We start from the raw sequence: 16,798 nt of genomic DNA on the forward strand, positions 1-16,798 counted from the left end.
TATAAGAGATTTATTTATAAAAAGTAAGTAGACATATAGTTTATAATCCTCTATTATATATAATTTTTTAAAAAATATTAGGTAAAATGCCACTTTTACAGACGTATCTGACAGTTATATAATATATTACAGTTAATATTTTTAAAATTTTACTAATAAATGCCTTTGATAATAAATATAAGTAACAATTTGCTTATAAATATTTAACGCCATCTATTTATTTAAAATATAATTAAAGTTTAACGTATTATTATTCATCCTACAAATGTAATAAATTAGATATTTTTTCTTCCCTTTTTTACGTGTTTTTAGTAAAGCTATATTTTTCTTCTTCGAAAAATAGACTTGAGTTAAATCTTTAATACAAATATATTTTTGATATTATTACAAACTACTATTATTTTAAGATATAATATACCAACTAGAGATGGTGTGACAATAATATATAAAATCTTTATTGCTTTCATGATATCACTCTGATTCTTATTTTGTAGTTACAAAATGTTACATTTCTAATATGGCATCCTTGCCGTGTAAATAACTCAAGGCTTCAATATATTTACATAATTTCTTCTAAAAGTTTTAATTGTTGTATTTGGACCGATGGGTCCCCCCGGTAGATGGGGAAAAATACAGTCTGTGATAGTGTTGTTAAATGGCTGAGCCAAGCCGGCTTAGCCGAAAACTCAGCCAGTTTTTGAACCAAAAATTTGGCTCAGGCTCAAGCCGATAGCTCAAGCCGATAGCTCAAGCCGATAGCTCAAGCCGATGGCTCAAGCCGATAGCTCAAGCCGATTCAAGGCTAATCCGGCTAGCCGTTTAACAACGCTAACAAATAAATAAATTTCGAATCAATAGTCGGCTTGAGCTAAGTCATGAGCCCACTCGAGCTAAATTTGACTCAAAAAGCCGCCTTAAGTTAATTTTAGACTCAAAAACTAGATGAGTTTTCAGCCGTTTACCAATACTAAACTTAAATAAATTTCGGCTTGAGCCAAAATGAAGATTATAACAATTAAAAAAGGTCTACGACACTTATTTCATCGGTATAGCAAACTTTTGTTTTTTTTCTACCGAAGTATAAATATGATATTGCACGAAGTATAAAGATCTGCAAGAGTAGGCCCGGCCAGTACCTGGTCCGAACGGGCTTCGGGCCTATATTTAAAAAAAAAATAGGTTCGGGCTGGGACAGGCCTAATATTTTTTTTTTTAAATTCGGGCTCTGTGGTGCTCAGGCCTGATAAATTTTTTTATCTAAATTTATCAATTTTATGTTGAATTTTTTATGCAAAATAAAATATTTGTTTTTATTTATAGAAACTAGACGCCATATAACATATATATATCGTTTATTTATAATTATTTATAAAAACTAATTTATATATTTATAATAAATCGGGCCAAGCCGGTAAATTTTTTCATAAATAATTTCGGGTTCGTGCTGGGTCGGCAAAATTTTATTAAAAAAATTTCGGGCCAGGCCGGGTTTCAAAAATAAGGCCCGATGCAGATCACTAAACTATATTGTAATTCCTGATGATATTAAATCTTTATTTATACAAAACTCATTCACAAGTTTAATCATACATAAGTATTCATTAAAAAAAATGTTATATTTATTTAAAAAAAAATTAATAACATAAAAAAATAATATACCACCCGAGACGAGAGTGGCAGCATCCGGAAATTTTAAATCATTAATTGTATTTGTTTGAAATTTACTTTTTACAAAGTTAGATATTTTATATTTTTTTATTTATTATAATATAATAATATTAAATTTTATTTAATATTATTATAAAATAAAATCCATGTTTTTTTAGTTTATGTAAAAAAAAGTAAATAAATTCAAATAATATTTTTTAAAAAAAGTAGGAGAAGAGTAGTTAGAGTTACATAATTTTGTTAAAATTTGTAATCTTAAACGAGATACATAGTCTTTTGTTAATTAAAATAATTTTGATTTCATTAAGTAAATTTGAATATACATATTATTTTATTAAATCAACTAGCAATTCAATTTAATTTAGGTTTATGGCAATATGCTAATTGGCTCAGCATCCGATTAGTGAATTTAATTTTTTCTTAAATTTTGAGGAATATAAATATCAGTTTTAGTTTTTGTCGCTAGATTAAAAGGTTTAATTTTTCCTTGTTCAATGGTTTCTTTATTTTAATGATGGCTCATTTATTTCTATTTAATTCCTAATAATATAATTAATTTTTATTATTTTTGGTTAATTTGTAAAACTTTGACACTGCAGAATCCACATTATTTTTTTCGTTTAAATATAAGACAAAATGTTACTATAAATTAGTGAAGTTACTGGCCTAATTTTAAAAGAAGCCTGAAAGTTTTTAAAATTTATCCTATCCAGAACGTGTTTTTTAATTTGTTTCCAATCCGACCCAATATATAAATAATTTTTCCGCTCAGCCCGATTTTATATAAATTTAAAATTTTTTTATTGGAAAAAAAAATTTTTTAAATTGAAAAATATTAGTGCTTTCTTGAAATATTTTTACAATATAGATCTCAATTTGACACAACTTGATAATAATAAGCCAAGCTAGGCCCATTTTTTTTAAAATATATCCTATCCGGAATGAGTTTTTGTTTCGAAAAGTCCGATCCGAAATATAAATAATCTTTCCGCCCAGCCCGATTTTATATAAATTTAAAATTTTTGAGCAAAATCTTCCGGATTGCTTAATATTTTACTGGATAAATTGAGTTAGCCGTTTTTAAAAATCACCTGCAAATGAGCGTTTACGACACTAGGTTATAACTGCAGTTTATAAATATATGCATTCTTTATTTAACTCAAATATATAACAAATAGACGTAGCGGCATTAAAGAAAAATTAATCCTAGATGTATTGTATTTTTAATATTTTTTAAAATGTATAAGTTATTTTAAAAACTAAAATATTAAAAATATCCATTAAAAATTACAAGACTGGATTGGAAGAATTTTTAAATACATTTATATTTATAGTTAAAAATAAACATGAGAGCTACCTAAGAGTTCTGGAGGCCATTCATGTGGCTCAGCGAGAGGATTTTCCAAAAGGAGCAAAATGTATATATATTATTATAAGTTAAAATATTTGTTGATATTGAAGATAGAAATATCAATAATCAACTCAAACGATTGAAAGATGGACGAGCCAGCCCTGAATATATAGTTATAATATGTAATCCTGGACAGGCCTAAAATAACATAAAAAAATCTAATATAAATATTTTTCTAAATTATTTAGAAAAAACCACCTCTTTAAATATACAAAAAAATAGATAATTTTACAAAGATGATTAAAAAAAACATAAAAGATTTCACCTCAAAGATTGTTTATTTAAAAGAAAATTCTCCAAAAAATTTATCAAATGAAAATTTAAAATTCTTATTATTTTTGAGCTTCAAAAATTTTTTTTGCTTAAAAATTTGGGCGCGTGAAAATCACTAATAAATTGTAACAAAAAAAATAATATTACAATACAACAATAGCAGCATATTATTTTTTTTATTAAAAAAAACATCAAATCAATAAACTATTTCCATAATATATAAATTATTATGTTTAAAAATAAATATATATAAATTATTATGTTTAAAAATAAATAAATATATATTATATTGTTTTAACATATTTAAATAAACAAATTTTGGCTTAAAATAAGACTCGAGCCAATTCTTGTCCCGGCCTGAGCCGGCCTGAGCCAACTCCTGAGCCGGCTTGAGCCAACTCCTGAGCCGACTCGAGCGAGCCGGCTTGAGCTTGAGCAAATTTTTTGGCTATGACCTCGAGGTCGGAGCCGATAAAACTCGGCTTTTTAACAACACTAGTCTGTGATCGGGGGTCCGGGATGGTCGATGACGGGATCCAGGAAGCCGGGTTTTATCGATGTTGTCATGGAATCACTCGGACAACGTAGTGGAAATAATATTTTCAAAGTTTATTAAAGTCGAAGTTACAAAGCCAAGGTAAAAAAAAATCAAACTCATCCAATAATTAATCAAACAAAAAATGTATATAAATTTCACAATCCCGAATTTCATTTTTTGTGGTCTTTATATAGATAAATTGAAAATAATAAAAAAAGAATGTTAATAATCCAGGCCCATCTCGAAAACTGGCTAGAACCAGTTTTGAGGATGAGATCAAAACAAGCTTGGTATACGTGAACAAAGGGAAAAAAAGAAAGATATACATGATAATGAGAAAAAAAAACACATCACTTCTAATTGAATAAAGAAAATAAAAATATAAATGGTAATGGTAATATAAAAACATATCACTAGAACAAAGGCATAATAAATATTATAAACTAGTTAAAACACAACAGTTTTTGTTTTATCAATTTATCTAACAAAATAAATTGTGATGGGTTACCATCGTGAGTGTCATGGATAGGACTGCAAATTAATCAGCATCTATTATTTGTGTGGCTTAGTAATTTATGATTATTAGAGCATATGATCGCATATTTTAGATAAGCAATAGGTCAACTGTGTAGTCGTTTATATAACATTGAAAATGGAAGATAATCTTTTAGAAATTTAATTTCATACAATAATTTACTCGATTACTTATCTAGCTTCCATCATGTCATCTAAGAGGAAGCTCTAAACACCATATAGTTTTTGATTTAGATTAGTCGTTTATATTCTCTTCTTCAAGAATTGTAGATTTGGTTAGGTCAATAAATTTTTTCTTATTAGTCCATTCTATAAAACATTGTCTAAAATGGTAATAGGGAGTTATATTAGTTTCATGACCTATTGTCAATGTAAGTTGCTAAGAATTATATTATATTATGTAGTTTTCAAAAACTATTATCAATTGAGGCATATAGTAATTAATTAACCTTTTATATAATTTATTTCTTTAGACGCAAAATTATTTTATATCAACAATCGAAAATATTTTATACTGTAATAATAGATTTTCTATTAAAAAATATTATTTTTAGAAATGTCTTGTATTATTTATATATGCTAGTTTATTTTTTATGCAAAATATAATATATGACATTCAGAATAATTATTTAGAGTTAGTAAATTTAAAAAAAGTATATATTAATATAAAACCTGGCCGAAGGCCCGCAATATGGGGGGCGAAGTCTCCCATAAATTTTTTTTAGTTGAGCCCCCTGAGATTGTAAAGTCTAGCGACGCCCCTGAACAAAGTTTAATTCCATGTTATGCCATATTCTTATATGATCTTAAACTTTTTTATTTTATCAAGTTTTTGCTGTGATATTTTGTAAATTTTATTCGAATTCTAGAGGGTGGTTTCTTTTTTATGGATTTAATTTTTTACCTAGGTAATATAATTTATAAGTTTAAAATATTTTAAAAATGCTGTAAAATGGCAATACACTAAAGTTTATTAAAATTATGACTGAGACTTATCAATCAAATGTGTTTGGTAATAATCTTTAAAACAATTCAAATATAATTAAAATTTTTGCATTCTAATAACTTACACATTATTTTATAAGCATAAAATCATGAGGCTCGAACCGGTTCACAGGCATTTTAGAGGTTAGGCTAGAAATTTTTAGTGATTTAAAGGTTCAGGTTGGATCCTTGCAAAAGTTATTCATGAGCATTAAAGGGTTAAAAATTTTTTTGGCCCTACCCAAGTTTTACATAACCCAGAATTTATTTAAAATATATTATATATATTTTTAATTTTATAGCCCAGAAAAAATATTACGCAAGCCTGAAGATTTTGCTAATAGATGGCACAAAGATTTGGACTCTATTGATCAAATCTTGAGGTGAGGCAATATTTTTTGGCTAAAATATTAGTCGTTTTTAAAAATAGGCTCAAATTGAGTAGTTTAACAATACTAATACCGTTTAACATTGTGTTAATATTGGTAGAACATTATATTATAATTTTAAAAGACAATTTTTGAATTGTATTTTATTCTTCTAAAATCTAAGCTTTAATTCCAAGTTCTTGATATAATTAAAATACAAAATATAATGTTATATTTAGTTATTATAAAATGTTGAAGATATCTTTATATAATCATAACAATGAAACAATCCTTTATATTTGTAATATATGATGTCAACAACTTTAGTAATAACCTATAAAATAAATATAATGAAATATTTTTAAATAGTATAGTCACCAGCATTAATTTTGCAATTTTTAAATGCTTGTTGAAATCCTTGACAAAGAGACAAATCACTATTTTGCTCTGAACATTCCAAAAATTGTTTCATTTCATATAAACATGGGGATGTATTATTGTATTCAGTATTTGACCCATTAGCTATTGGTGCATTGGAAGAGTCTTCAGCTTTACCACCTGAAAATGCACCAGTCATAGCATGTCCTAATGTATGCCCCTTTTAGTATTAAATAAAAATTATTATTTTAATATAATAAACTATTGCAGATCCAACAGCAACTCCAGCTACTGTGGTTCCCATCTGAGCCATTAATCCAGGCCCTAGAGGCTGACTAGGCTTTGGAGTCGCTTTGACAGGCATCGAGGGTTGAGGTGATCTTCTAGCAGGAACTGATGAAAAAGATCTTGAAGGCGATGATCTATTTAGTTAGGTTAAGAATATGAATTTTTTTAGTTTAAGTTTACCTTCCGGCACTTCGTCTAGGCATTTTAAATATTTATGTGTGACTGTAAGTAAAATAAAAAAATGGTGTGGAAACAGATGAAAACGTATTAAAGAATTCTAATGCATTTCATAGAATTTTATTCTATTGGAAAAATCAAATGCATTTACATATTTCTTTATTTCTTAAATTTTTTGATCACATTATATTATTTTTATACCTTTTGTTTAACTTTATTATTAATTTATTTTTGAAACATAATATTTTGAGGAAATTACATTTAGTTTTTTTTTAAATTAAATTTTTTTAATTAAAAAAGAACTTTAAAAAGGTCATATAAAAAAAAATCATAATCATAAAAATAGCATTATACAAAAAAAATTGGCGATAACAAAGGTGAGAACGACCTACATGTATTGCTAAATGGAAACATGAATCACAATACAATGATTTTGAAAAATAGAAATCGTAAGGGCTAAATTTAAATAGAAGGATTTATTAGGCTTTTCCTCTAGTAATGTGATAAATTTAAGAAAATTATCACCAAAAACACCAAGATTTTTGATGACAAATGGAATAAAAATTACGTTAGCCTAGATAATTATTTATTGTAAAAATTGTGCTGAACGAATTGCTAAGATATTTCCCTTGAATCGTGCCGACAAATATTGATGCATGTGCAATTACAAGCAACTGGAAGACCAGAAGACGAAGGTATTTCAGGCCTTCTATTATTGTTTGAACATAAATAATTAGGCTCCAGGATATTATCCATAGTTTCTCCGCCTCTTTTCTTGGTATTAAAATTATTTTGATGTAGGAAAATATTAGAAATATCCTTAAATATTTTCTCAAAATTATCAAGTAAAGTTATATAATTAATCCTCTCTAAATATATTGGGTAATAGAAATTTTTTATTTTAATTAAGTTATCCGTGCCTATGTACGCTCGTAACAAATGTTTTTTTATTATGATCGACAATATATTTTACTTTAAAGATGAGTTCTTTATATATATAGTCCTGTTATCTTTCGATTTAAAGAATTCTGGAATATGGAATTGACTAGAGGATAATGCTTCTTCATTTTTCTTTAGAACTACCTTCGAGTCTTGGCGTGGCATAGTATAATATCCATCATATCTTTAACCTTTAAATTTAATATGCCTCTATAAACTTAATCGTCGCCAATGTGGTGTTTAAGATATAAAAAGATTTATAAGAATAAAATAAAATTTTATTTTAACAAAATGAAAATATCAAATAATAATTTAACTTTAACATTAATGTTTATATAATAAATTGTGTTATTCTTAAAAGATAAAATTTATTTAATGATAATACATTACATCTATATTATGCTACGATATACTATATTGCCTATTTATTATTTATTACCTAATTCATGTTCAAATCACCATACAAATAATCCAAAGTGATCGAAATTTGAAATTTCAGATTGAATCATACAATTTCTAATTAAAATACGCAATAATATTTACCTTTCACCAGTCTTAAGAAATATTTTGCTAAAGCCCTGGTGGGCGATTCTGTCCATTTGTTTGAAAGTATTATTATGAATTTTATTCTGATAGGCATGATCATGTTTGAAATTATAATAACCAAACCATTCGTAATAATTTTCTTCAGTCAATAATAGATTTTTGCCTACATTCGTTTAAAACTAATAATGGTGCGATTTAAGTTTATGTAAAACGGTAGGTACATCATACATAAATAAATTACTTTTTGCTAAGTTTCTATATATAAAATTTTTCATAACTAATATAATAGAGGTAAAAAAATAATATTTTTATATCAAAATCAAAATATTTAAACCAGAGTTTCAAAAAAAATTTCTAATTTTGTCTTGAAAGATCTTGTATGCATAAAAATAAAATATTAACTTATAAAAGATTTTGATATTTTTTATGTAAAATTTAATCAAAAGTTTTTCCTCTTTAAAAAAAAATCTTTAAAGAATTTTGCTCAAAAAATTTTTATAGGTTTTTTTTCTGATTTAAATATTTTAATTTTAATAATAGTGATTAAAATCAAAGAATTATATAATCATTACTATTTTTTCAGCATTTAATAATGAAGACTTGATAATAACTCAACAAAAGGAATTAGCATCTTAGAAATTTTTTTAATTTGATATTGAAATAAAATTTAATCCTTTTTTAATTAATAACCTGTCAAACGTGACGAATAGAAATTTAAATAAATCAGTTGTTTAACGTCAATTTTTTTAGTTACACCATAATCACTGTTAAACCAGTTAAGGGAATTTAATTTAGCCCAACCTAAACTTTATATCAGATTCTATTTGAACCGGACCCTAAAATGGGTTCGGATTTAAGATATAATTACTGATTTGGATTTGTGTTTAAAGAGAATTAACATATCATTTAATTTCTAAATTTTACGTATAGTTTAAAAGTTGACGTGATTTATTTTGAAATGATGATGATCTCATCTAATACTTCCATATTTATAATAATGATAACAAATATATTTACCATGTGTGAAAGTAAAGAAGTTTTAAAAAATCATTATCTCTAAATTATGTCAAAGACTAGGAATAATATAAATTGAAGGAAAAAAAAATAAATGCAAACCCAATAAAATATGTTTCGAAATCGAAATCTTCTCAAAGACTATGAAGGTTAATAAATAAAATCTCAAAATATTCCGAGATAATTTATCCTTTAGACAAAAATATTAATTTTGATCGACAAAAATGGGGGTTAATTGCCTTTTTCGTCATTAGAGAATACTCCAAAAAGTTTAAAGTTTGTATCAAATTTTTACATTACATACATTTTATCAAAAATTAGTTTATATTAAATCTAAAAAAAAATATTACAACTTAATTTATGTCTTAACAATCATTATAATGATAAACTATCAGAAGAAGCCTAACGATTTATATTACAACTTATTACTGTTTTAACAATCATAATAAAAATTCAAAAATTTGGTTTAAAAAAATGTAAAAAGAATATTTTTAACTCAAATGAATCTACTAGCATATTTCTGATTAAATTAAATAGATAATATTGGAATGCCTGTATGCTTAGACAAAAATGTACCAAAAAAAGGGAAAAGAATGTGCCAGAAAAAAAGTCATACAAGCTATAAAACAATTTCTTATATTAAAGTTATACTATACTAAGTACGAAGTGAAAATACAAGACATGGAAGTTCGGATAAGGACATTGGTAAGGAGAACTTAAAAAAAATCGTTATCAAGGATTCTTGAGGTTAAAATTTTATCTTTCTTTACTTTGATATTTATTTTTTACTTTTTGGGCTTGAAAAATCAAAAATAAAAGGCTGTTGTATTTTTTGATTTATTTATTAAAACTAAAATAATTTGATCTTGAATTTTTTATTCTAAATTATTTAAGAAATAACTATATTTTTGTTTTTAAATTTGTAAGCATTTTCATAGAATCATATCGAGAGTTGCAATTAGAATACCTAAATAGGTGATAACAATGATGAATATCCAATAATTTGTCAGTTCAGAATAAAAAGAGGTAGAAATTAAATTTTATATTTATATTTCTTCAATAAATTGTTTAATTTGTATGTATAATTCATTTTAAAAATAGTTTATCATGAAAATTAAGAAAAAGTGGGTGATATGTTATCTTACTCATCGGTTGTACGTTATTTATGATCAGTTACCATTTAAAATCAAATATTTTAGTTAACAATTAAGCTATAATTGGTTGCAATAACCGGCAAGGTACATTTAAACTCATCAAGATTCACTTAAAAATGGATATTATATTTTAAACACGATGTAGAATCTTTAAAATAGGTAATAAAGTGTCTTATATTCTCAATACTTTTCTAAATTCATCAATTTTACATATATAAATATTTTTTAGAAAGCATAAATAATTAGTGAATATAATTTCCTATAATGCGGACAAAGCTATAAAACATCTTTTTTTTTTAAAAAAACAACATAATTATCCAGAAACATGTATAATAACTTTCAAAGAGATAATTGGCGTTAATAGTTAATCTACAAGTTAGTAAATATGCGAAATAGATAATAATTATTAAGAAAATTAGTCTGAACTTGTAGTAATACCAACTACTAATTATAAACAATACGACCACTGATTTATATTTCAATTTATTTTTGATATCAAATTTTTATTTATTATTTTTCGAATGTTCGATTCTATTTTTAATATACAATATACATAAATAATCATTTATTAATTTATTACATTTCCTTCAAACAATTTAAAGTTAGATTTCTTCAATAAACCTCTTTGTAGGTTTACGGTTTCTTGATGAGCAACGTAATGTGGTATTTGTATTTGTGTTTGTATTTGCTTCATTCACTGGCACAACCATTTCTGTAACTTCCAAAGAACTTTCATGATTTGGGATAACTAAACGATTTCTTAACTGATCTGCATGCTTCCGTAATGTTTTCCCGGAAGATTCAACAATATAAGAATAAAGTCCTATTCTTTCTTTAATTACTCCCTCTCTCCAACCATTGGTATTTTCATTATTTAACCATATAGGTTGTGAGATTTCAAATTCTCTTTCCTTTGAATGTAAATCATGATGAAGGCTTTGTTTATCATTAGCCCTTACTATTTCGTGTTCGGCATTTGGTCGGATCCAATCCAGACTTGTTTTCAATTGCCTCCCAAACATAATTTTAGCAGGAGATCTCCCTGTGGAACTATGCTCTCCCAATCGGTAGGTTGTTAAAACCTGTGTCATAGCTTCTTCGGGATCGCTAATTGAATCTCGCATAATACCGACCTTTCAAAGTTCGTACTGTACGTTCATCTAATCCATTAGTTTTTGGATGATAGGGTGCCGAACGTATATGACGTATGTTATTTAAATCACAATACCTACGGAATTCCCCTGATAAGAAATGTGGTCCTTTGTCTGACACACTGTACTTGGGTATTCCAAACCTAGAAAACCATTTCTTTAGTCGTTTTATCATAGCATCAGCAGAGGTATTCTGCATTAGATCAACTTCTAACCATGGTCTATTTTTCTGGCATCCAGAACATATTTTGATAAAATTTTCTATATCAACATCACATCTGGGCCACCAACAATACAATCTATAAATAGATTTCATTACATTTTCCCCAGGATGTCCCCAGTGAATCATTCCTAACACTGCATTTCTTAATTTATTAGGAATAACCAATCTCCCATTCCATTCTATAATATTACGATTGACAGAAAGCTCTTCCCGTCGATTATAAAAATTAACTATTTCTTTATCTTTATGACGATCAAAGTTTCGCCAACTTTGCTGAATATGTATTGCTACTTTTTTTAATATTAAATCTTGCTTCGACTCTTTTCGCAGAATATTTTCTGACAATTGCATATCATCCAAATTAATACTTCGAATATCCAAAGCATGTTTAGAATCTTGATTCTCTTCCGAAATTTCTTGGTGTTTATTAATCAAATCTCGAATTCTAGAATCTAGTGTTATGCAACATTTTTCTTTTTCAATATTGTTGACCAAATTGCGTACTTGTTTAATCATAACCTGACGAGGCATTTCTAAATTGAATGCTATAATCCATGGTAATCCGAAAAGAGGCACCCCAGTTGTATTCATTATTACCACTGGTAGAGTCCTTGTCTGTGATCCAATCCTAACATTGACTTGGGTCTCGCCCTTGACGTCTAACGGATGATCACCATATGCAGTTAATGGACTGGTTGGCCTAATTTTTGGTCGCCCAATACTTGTCCATATATCAAGTCCTATCAATGACGCTTGTGCACCAGTGTCAAAATCAAATTCAACATGTAACCCATTTATCTCTGCAGTTAGTTTTGCTCGATTCTCTCGATTTTGTTGAATCTTCCAAATATTATGAATAGAATCACTTGATGACACTCTTATATAATTTAAATTCTTTGATTTACAGCAAACTGCAAAATGACCAATTTTTTTACATTTATTACATGCCGTATTTGTAGCTGGACATCTCACTTCTCGGTTATGAATAAAACAACATTTATAACATTTAAGTTTATTATAATCTTTATCATTATTATATTTGTATTTATTATTCTCTTTATCAAATGTATTATTATACTTGACTTTATTATAGACTTTATCAATTGTAGTCGTCGGATGTTTATAATTATTATCATTATCATTATCATTTCTTTTGTTATTAACATTTATCTTATTAACAACTGGCATATTTTTATTTGCCATTTCTTTATCTGCTCGCTCAGAAGCTAATGCCAGATCAAGAATAAATTGAAAAGTCAGTACATTATTATCTCTATCAAGACCGTCGGGATATAGAGCTCTAAGATCTCTTTCCAATCCCGGTATTTCCATGCCAACCATAAACTGATCACGTAAACGCTCGTCAATATCATTAAGATAATGACAACGCTTGCCAATTGTTCTAATTTTATCTGCAAATTCAGTTATGGTTTCAGTTGTTCTCCGTAATCTAACGAAATCAAATCTAGAAGCAAAAGCTGTTGACGTCGGTTTAAATAGTTTAAAACATATTGACTTAATTTCCTTAAAAGATAAAGTTTCGATCGAATCAGGATAACAAAAACGGTCCACCAACTCAATATTCTTATTGCCAAAAAATGTTAAAAATATATCTTTATATTGACATTCAGATGGGCTTACGTTTTTTAACCGAAAACTGGCTTCCCATTGAGAAAAATATCTGTGGATAGTAGTATCCAACTCGAATTTATCAAATTTAATCGTAGATAAATCCGCTATTTTTTTTTTGAATCTCCATTTAAGGAATTATTTTCTCCATTTAAGGAATTATTATCTCCATTTAAGGAATTATTTTATCCATTTATCGTCGCCATTTGTAGTAATACCAACTACTAATTATAAACAATACGACCACTGATTTATATTTCAATTTATTTTTGATATCAAATTTTTATTTATTATTTTTCGAATGTTCGATTCTATTTTTAATATACAATATACATAAATAATCATTTATTAATTTATTACAGAACTCACCATTATGGCAATGTTATTAAAAATCAACCTTATTTTTAAATATATAATTTAAAGATTATTAATATCAAATCTTTGTTTTGCATTGGGATCAGGCAAAATTGTGGAATCAAGAAAAACCAATATTTAAAAATGTTAGCTCTAAATAAATAATAGATTTTATAGGAGTATAAATATACATCTAATCTTAAATTTATTTCAGATATAAAAATATTGAACTAAATTTTTTTGGCCCAAGCTTGGGTTTGAACCCGGTAGATGCTCCTCAATGGGATAATTAATTTATTTATGTTTCCACGCCTTTTAAATAGGTGGCAATATTTTTTAATTTCTCGGAATTTCTTTAGTTTCTTATGTACCTCTTCCTTGGTTAACACAAATTTTTTTACGCTTCGCGAGCTTATATTCGTTTAGCTCGCTTACGCTTATATTTGCTTCGCTCGCTTACGCTTATATTCGCTTACGCTTATATTCGCTTACGCTTATATTCGCTTACGCTTATATTCGCTTACGCTTATATTCGCTTACGCTTATATTCGCTTACGCTTATATTCGCTTACGCTTATATTCGCTTACGCTTATATTCGCTTACGCTTATATTCGCTTACGCTTATATTCGCTTACGCTTATATTCGCTTACGCTTATATTCGCTTACGCTTATATTCGCTTACGCTTATATTCGCTTACGCTTATATTCGCTTACGCTTATATTCGCTTACGCTTATATTCGCTTACGCTTATATTCGCTTACGCTTATATTCGCTTACGCTTATATTCGCTTACGCTTATATTCGCTTACGCTTATATTCGCTTACGCTTATATTCGCTTACGCTTATATTCGCTTACGCTTATATTCGCTTACGCTTATATTCGCTTACGCTTATATTCGCTTACGCTTATATTCGCTTACGCTTATATTCGCTTACGCTTATATTCGCTTACGCTTATATTCGCTTACGCTTATATTCGCTTACGCTTATATTCGCTTACGCTTATATTCGCTTACGCTTATATTCGCTTACGCTTATATTCGCTTACGCTTATATTCGCTTACGCTTATATTCGCTTACGCTTATATTCGCTTACGCTTATATTCGCTTACGCTTATATTCGCTTACGCTTATATTCGCTTACGCTTATATTCGCTTACGCTTATATTCGCTTACGCTTATATTCGCTTACGCTTATATTCGCTTACGCTTATATTCGCTTACGCTTATATTCGCTTACGCTTATATTCGCTTACGCTTATATTCGCTTACGCTTATATTCGCTTACGCTTATATTCGCTTACGCTTATATTCGCTTACGCTTATATTCGCTTACGCTTATATTCGCTTACGCTTATATTCGCTTACGCTTATATTCGCTTACGCTTATATTCGCTTACGCTTATATTCGCTTACGCTTATATTCGCTTACGCTTATATTCGCTTACGCTTATATTCGCTTACGCTTATATTCGCTTACGCTTATATTCGCTTACGCTTATATTCGCTTACGCTTATATTCGCTTACGCTTATATTCGCTTACGCTTATATTCGCTTACGCTTATATTCGCTTACGCTTATATTCGCTTACGCTTATATTCGCTTACGCTTATATTCGCTTACGCTTATATTCGCTTACGCTTATATTCGCTTACGCTTATATTCGCTTACGCTTATATTCGCTTACGCTTATATTCGCTTACGCTTATATTCGCTTACGCTTATATTCGCTTACGCTTATATTCGCTTACGCTTATATTCGCTTACGCTTATATTCGCTTACGCTTATATTCGCTTACGCTTATATTCGCTTACGCTTATATTCGCTTACGCTTATATTCGCTTACGCTTATATTCGCTTACGCTTATATTCGCTTACGCTTATATTCGCTTACGCTTATATTCGCTTACGCTTATATTCGCTTACGCTTATATTCGCTTACGCTTATATTCGCTTACGCTTATATTCGCTTACGCTTATATTCGCTTACGCTTATATTCGCTTACGCTTATATTCGCTTACGCTTATATTCGCTTACGCTTATATTCGCTTACGCTTATATTCGCTTACGCTTATATTCGCTTACGCTTATATTCGCTTACGCTTATATTCGCTTACGCTTATATTCGCTTACGCTTATATTCGCTTACGCTTATATTCGCTTACGCTTATATTCGCTTACGCTTATATTCGCTTACGCTTATATTCGCTTACGCTTATATTCGCTTACGCTTATATTCGCTTACGCTTATATTCGCTTACGCTTATATTCGCTTACGCTTATATTCGCTTACGCTTATATTCGCTTACGCTTATATTCGCTTACGCTTATATTCGCTTACGCTTATATTCGCTTACGCTTATATTCGCTTACGCTTATATTCGCTTACGCTTATATTCGCTTACGCTTATATTCGCTTACGCTTATATTCGCTTACGCTTATATTCGCTTACGCTTATATTCGCTTACGCTTATATTCGCTTACGCTTATATTCGCTTACGCTTATATTCGCTTACGCTTATATTCGCTTACGCTTATATTCGCTTACGCTTATATTCGCTTACGCTTATATTCGCTTACGCTTATATTCGCTTACGCTTATATTCGCTTACGCTTATATTCGCTTACGCTTATAGTCGCTTACGCTTATAGTCGCTTACGCTTATAGTCGCTTACGCTTATAGTCGCTTACGCTTATAGTCGCTTCGCTTATAGTCGCTTACGCTTATAGTCGCTTACGCTTATAGTCGCTTCGCTTATAGTCGCTTACGCTTATAGTCGCTTACGCTTATAGTCGCTTACGCTTATAGTCGCTTCGCTTATAGTCGCTTACGCTTATAGTCGCTTACGCTTATAGTCGCTTACGCTTATAGTCGCTTACGCTTATAGTCGCTTACGCTTATAGTCGCTTACGCTTATAGTCGCTTACGCTTATAGTCGCTTCGCTTATAGTCGCTTACGCTTATAGTCGCTTACGCTTATAGTCGCTTACGCTTATAGTCGCTTACGCTTATAGTCGCTTACGCTTATAGTCGCTTACGCTTATAGTCGCTTACGCTTATAGTCGCTTACGCTTATAGTCGCTTACGCTTATAGTCGCTTACGCTTATAGTCGCTTACGCTTATAGTCGCTTACGCTTATAGTCGCTTACGCTTATAGT

At 28.7% G+C, this 16,798-nt stretch overlaps 1 protein-coding gene across 1 annotated transcript; it reads right to left on the minus strand.

The window, feature by feature from the left end:
- Positions 1-5,964: 5,964 nt before the first annotated feature.
- Positions 5,965-6,742, minus strand: LOC135926357 (coiled-coil-helix-coiled-coil-helix domain-containing protein 10, mitochondrial-like). The gene is made up of 4 exons (XM_065462203.1): positions 6,623-6,742; positions 6,417-6,576; positions 6,155-6,374; positions 5,965-6,110 (listed from the first exon to the last, which is right to left on the minus strand). The coding sequence occupies exons 1-4, from the start codon at positions 6,643-6,645 to the stop codon at positions 6,100-6,102; spliced, it is 414 nt and encodes a 137-aa protein (XP_065318275.1). The 5' UTR covers positions 6,646-6,742; the 3' UTR covers positions 5,965-6,099.
- Positions 6,743-16,798: the final 10,056 nt, after the last annotated feature.

Source organism: Gordionus sp. m RMFG-2023, chromosome 3 (assembly GCF_954871325.1).
Source record: "Gordionus sp. m RMFG-2023 chromosome 3, tfGorSpeb1-WG-v2, whole genome shotgun sequence".
Classification (NCBI taxonomy): domain Eukaryota; kingdom Metazoa; phylum Nematomorpha; class Gordioida; order Chordodea; family Parachordodidae; genus Gordionus; species Gordionus sp. m RMFG-2023.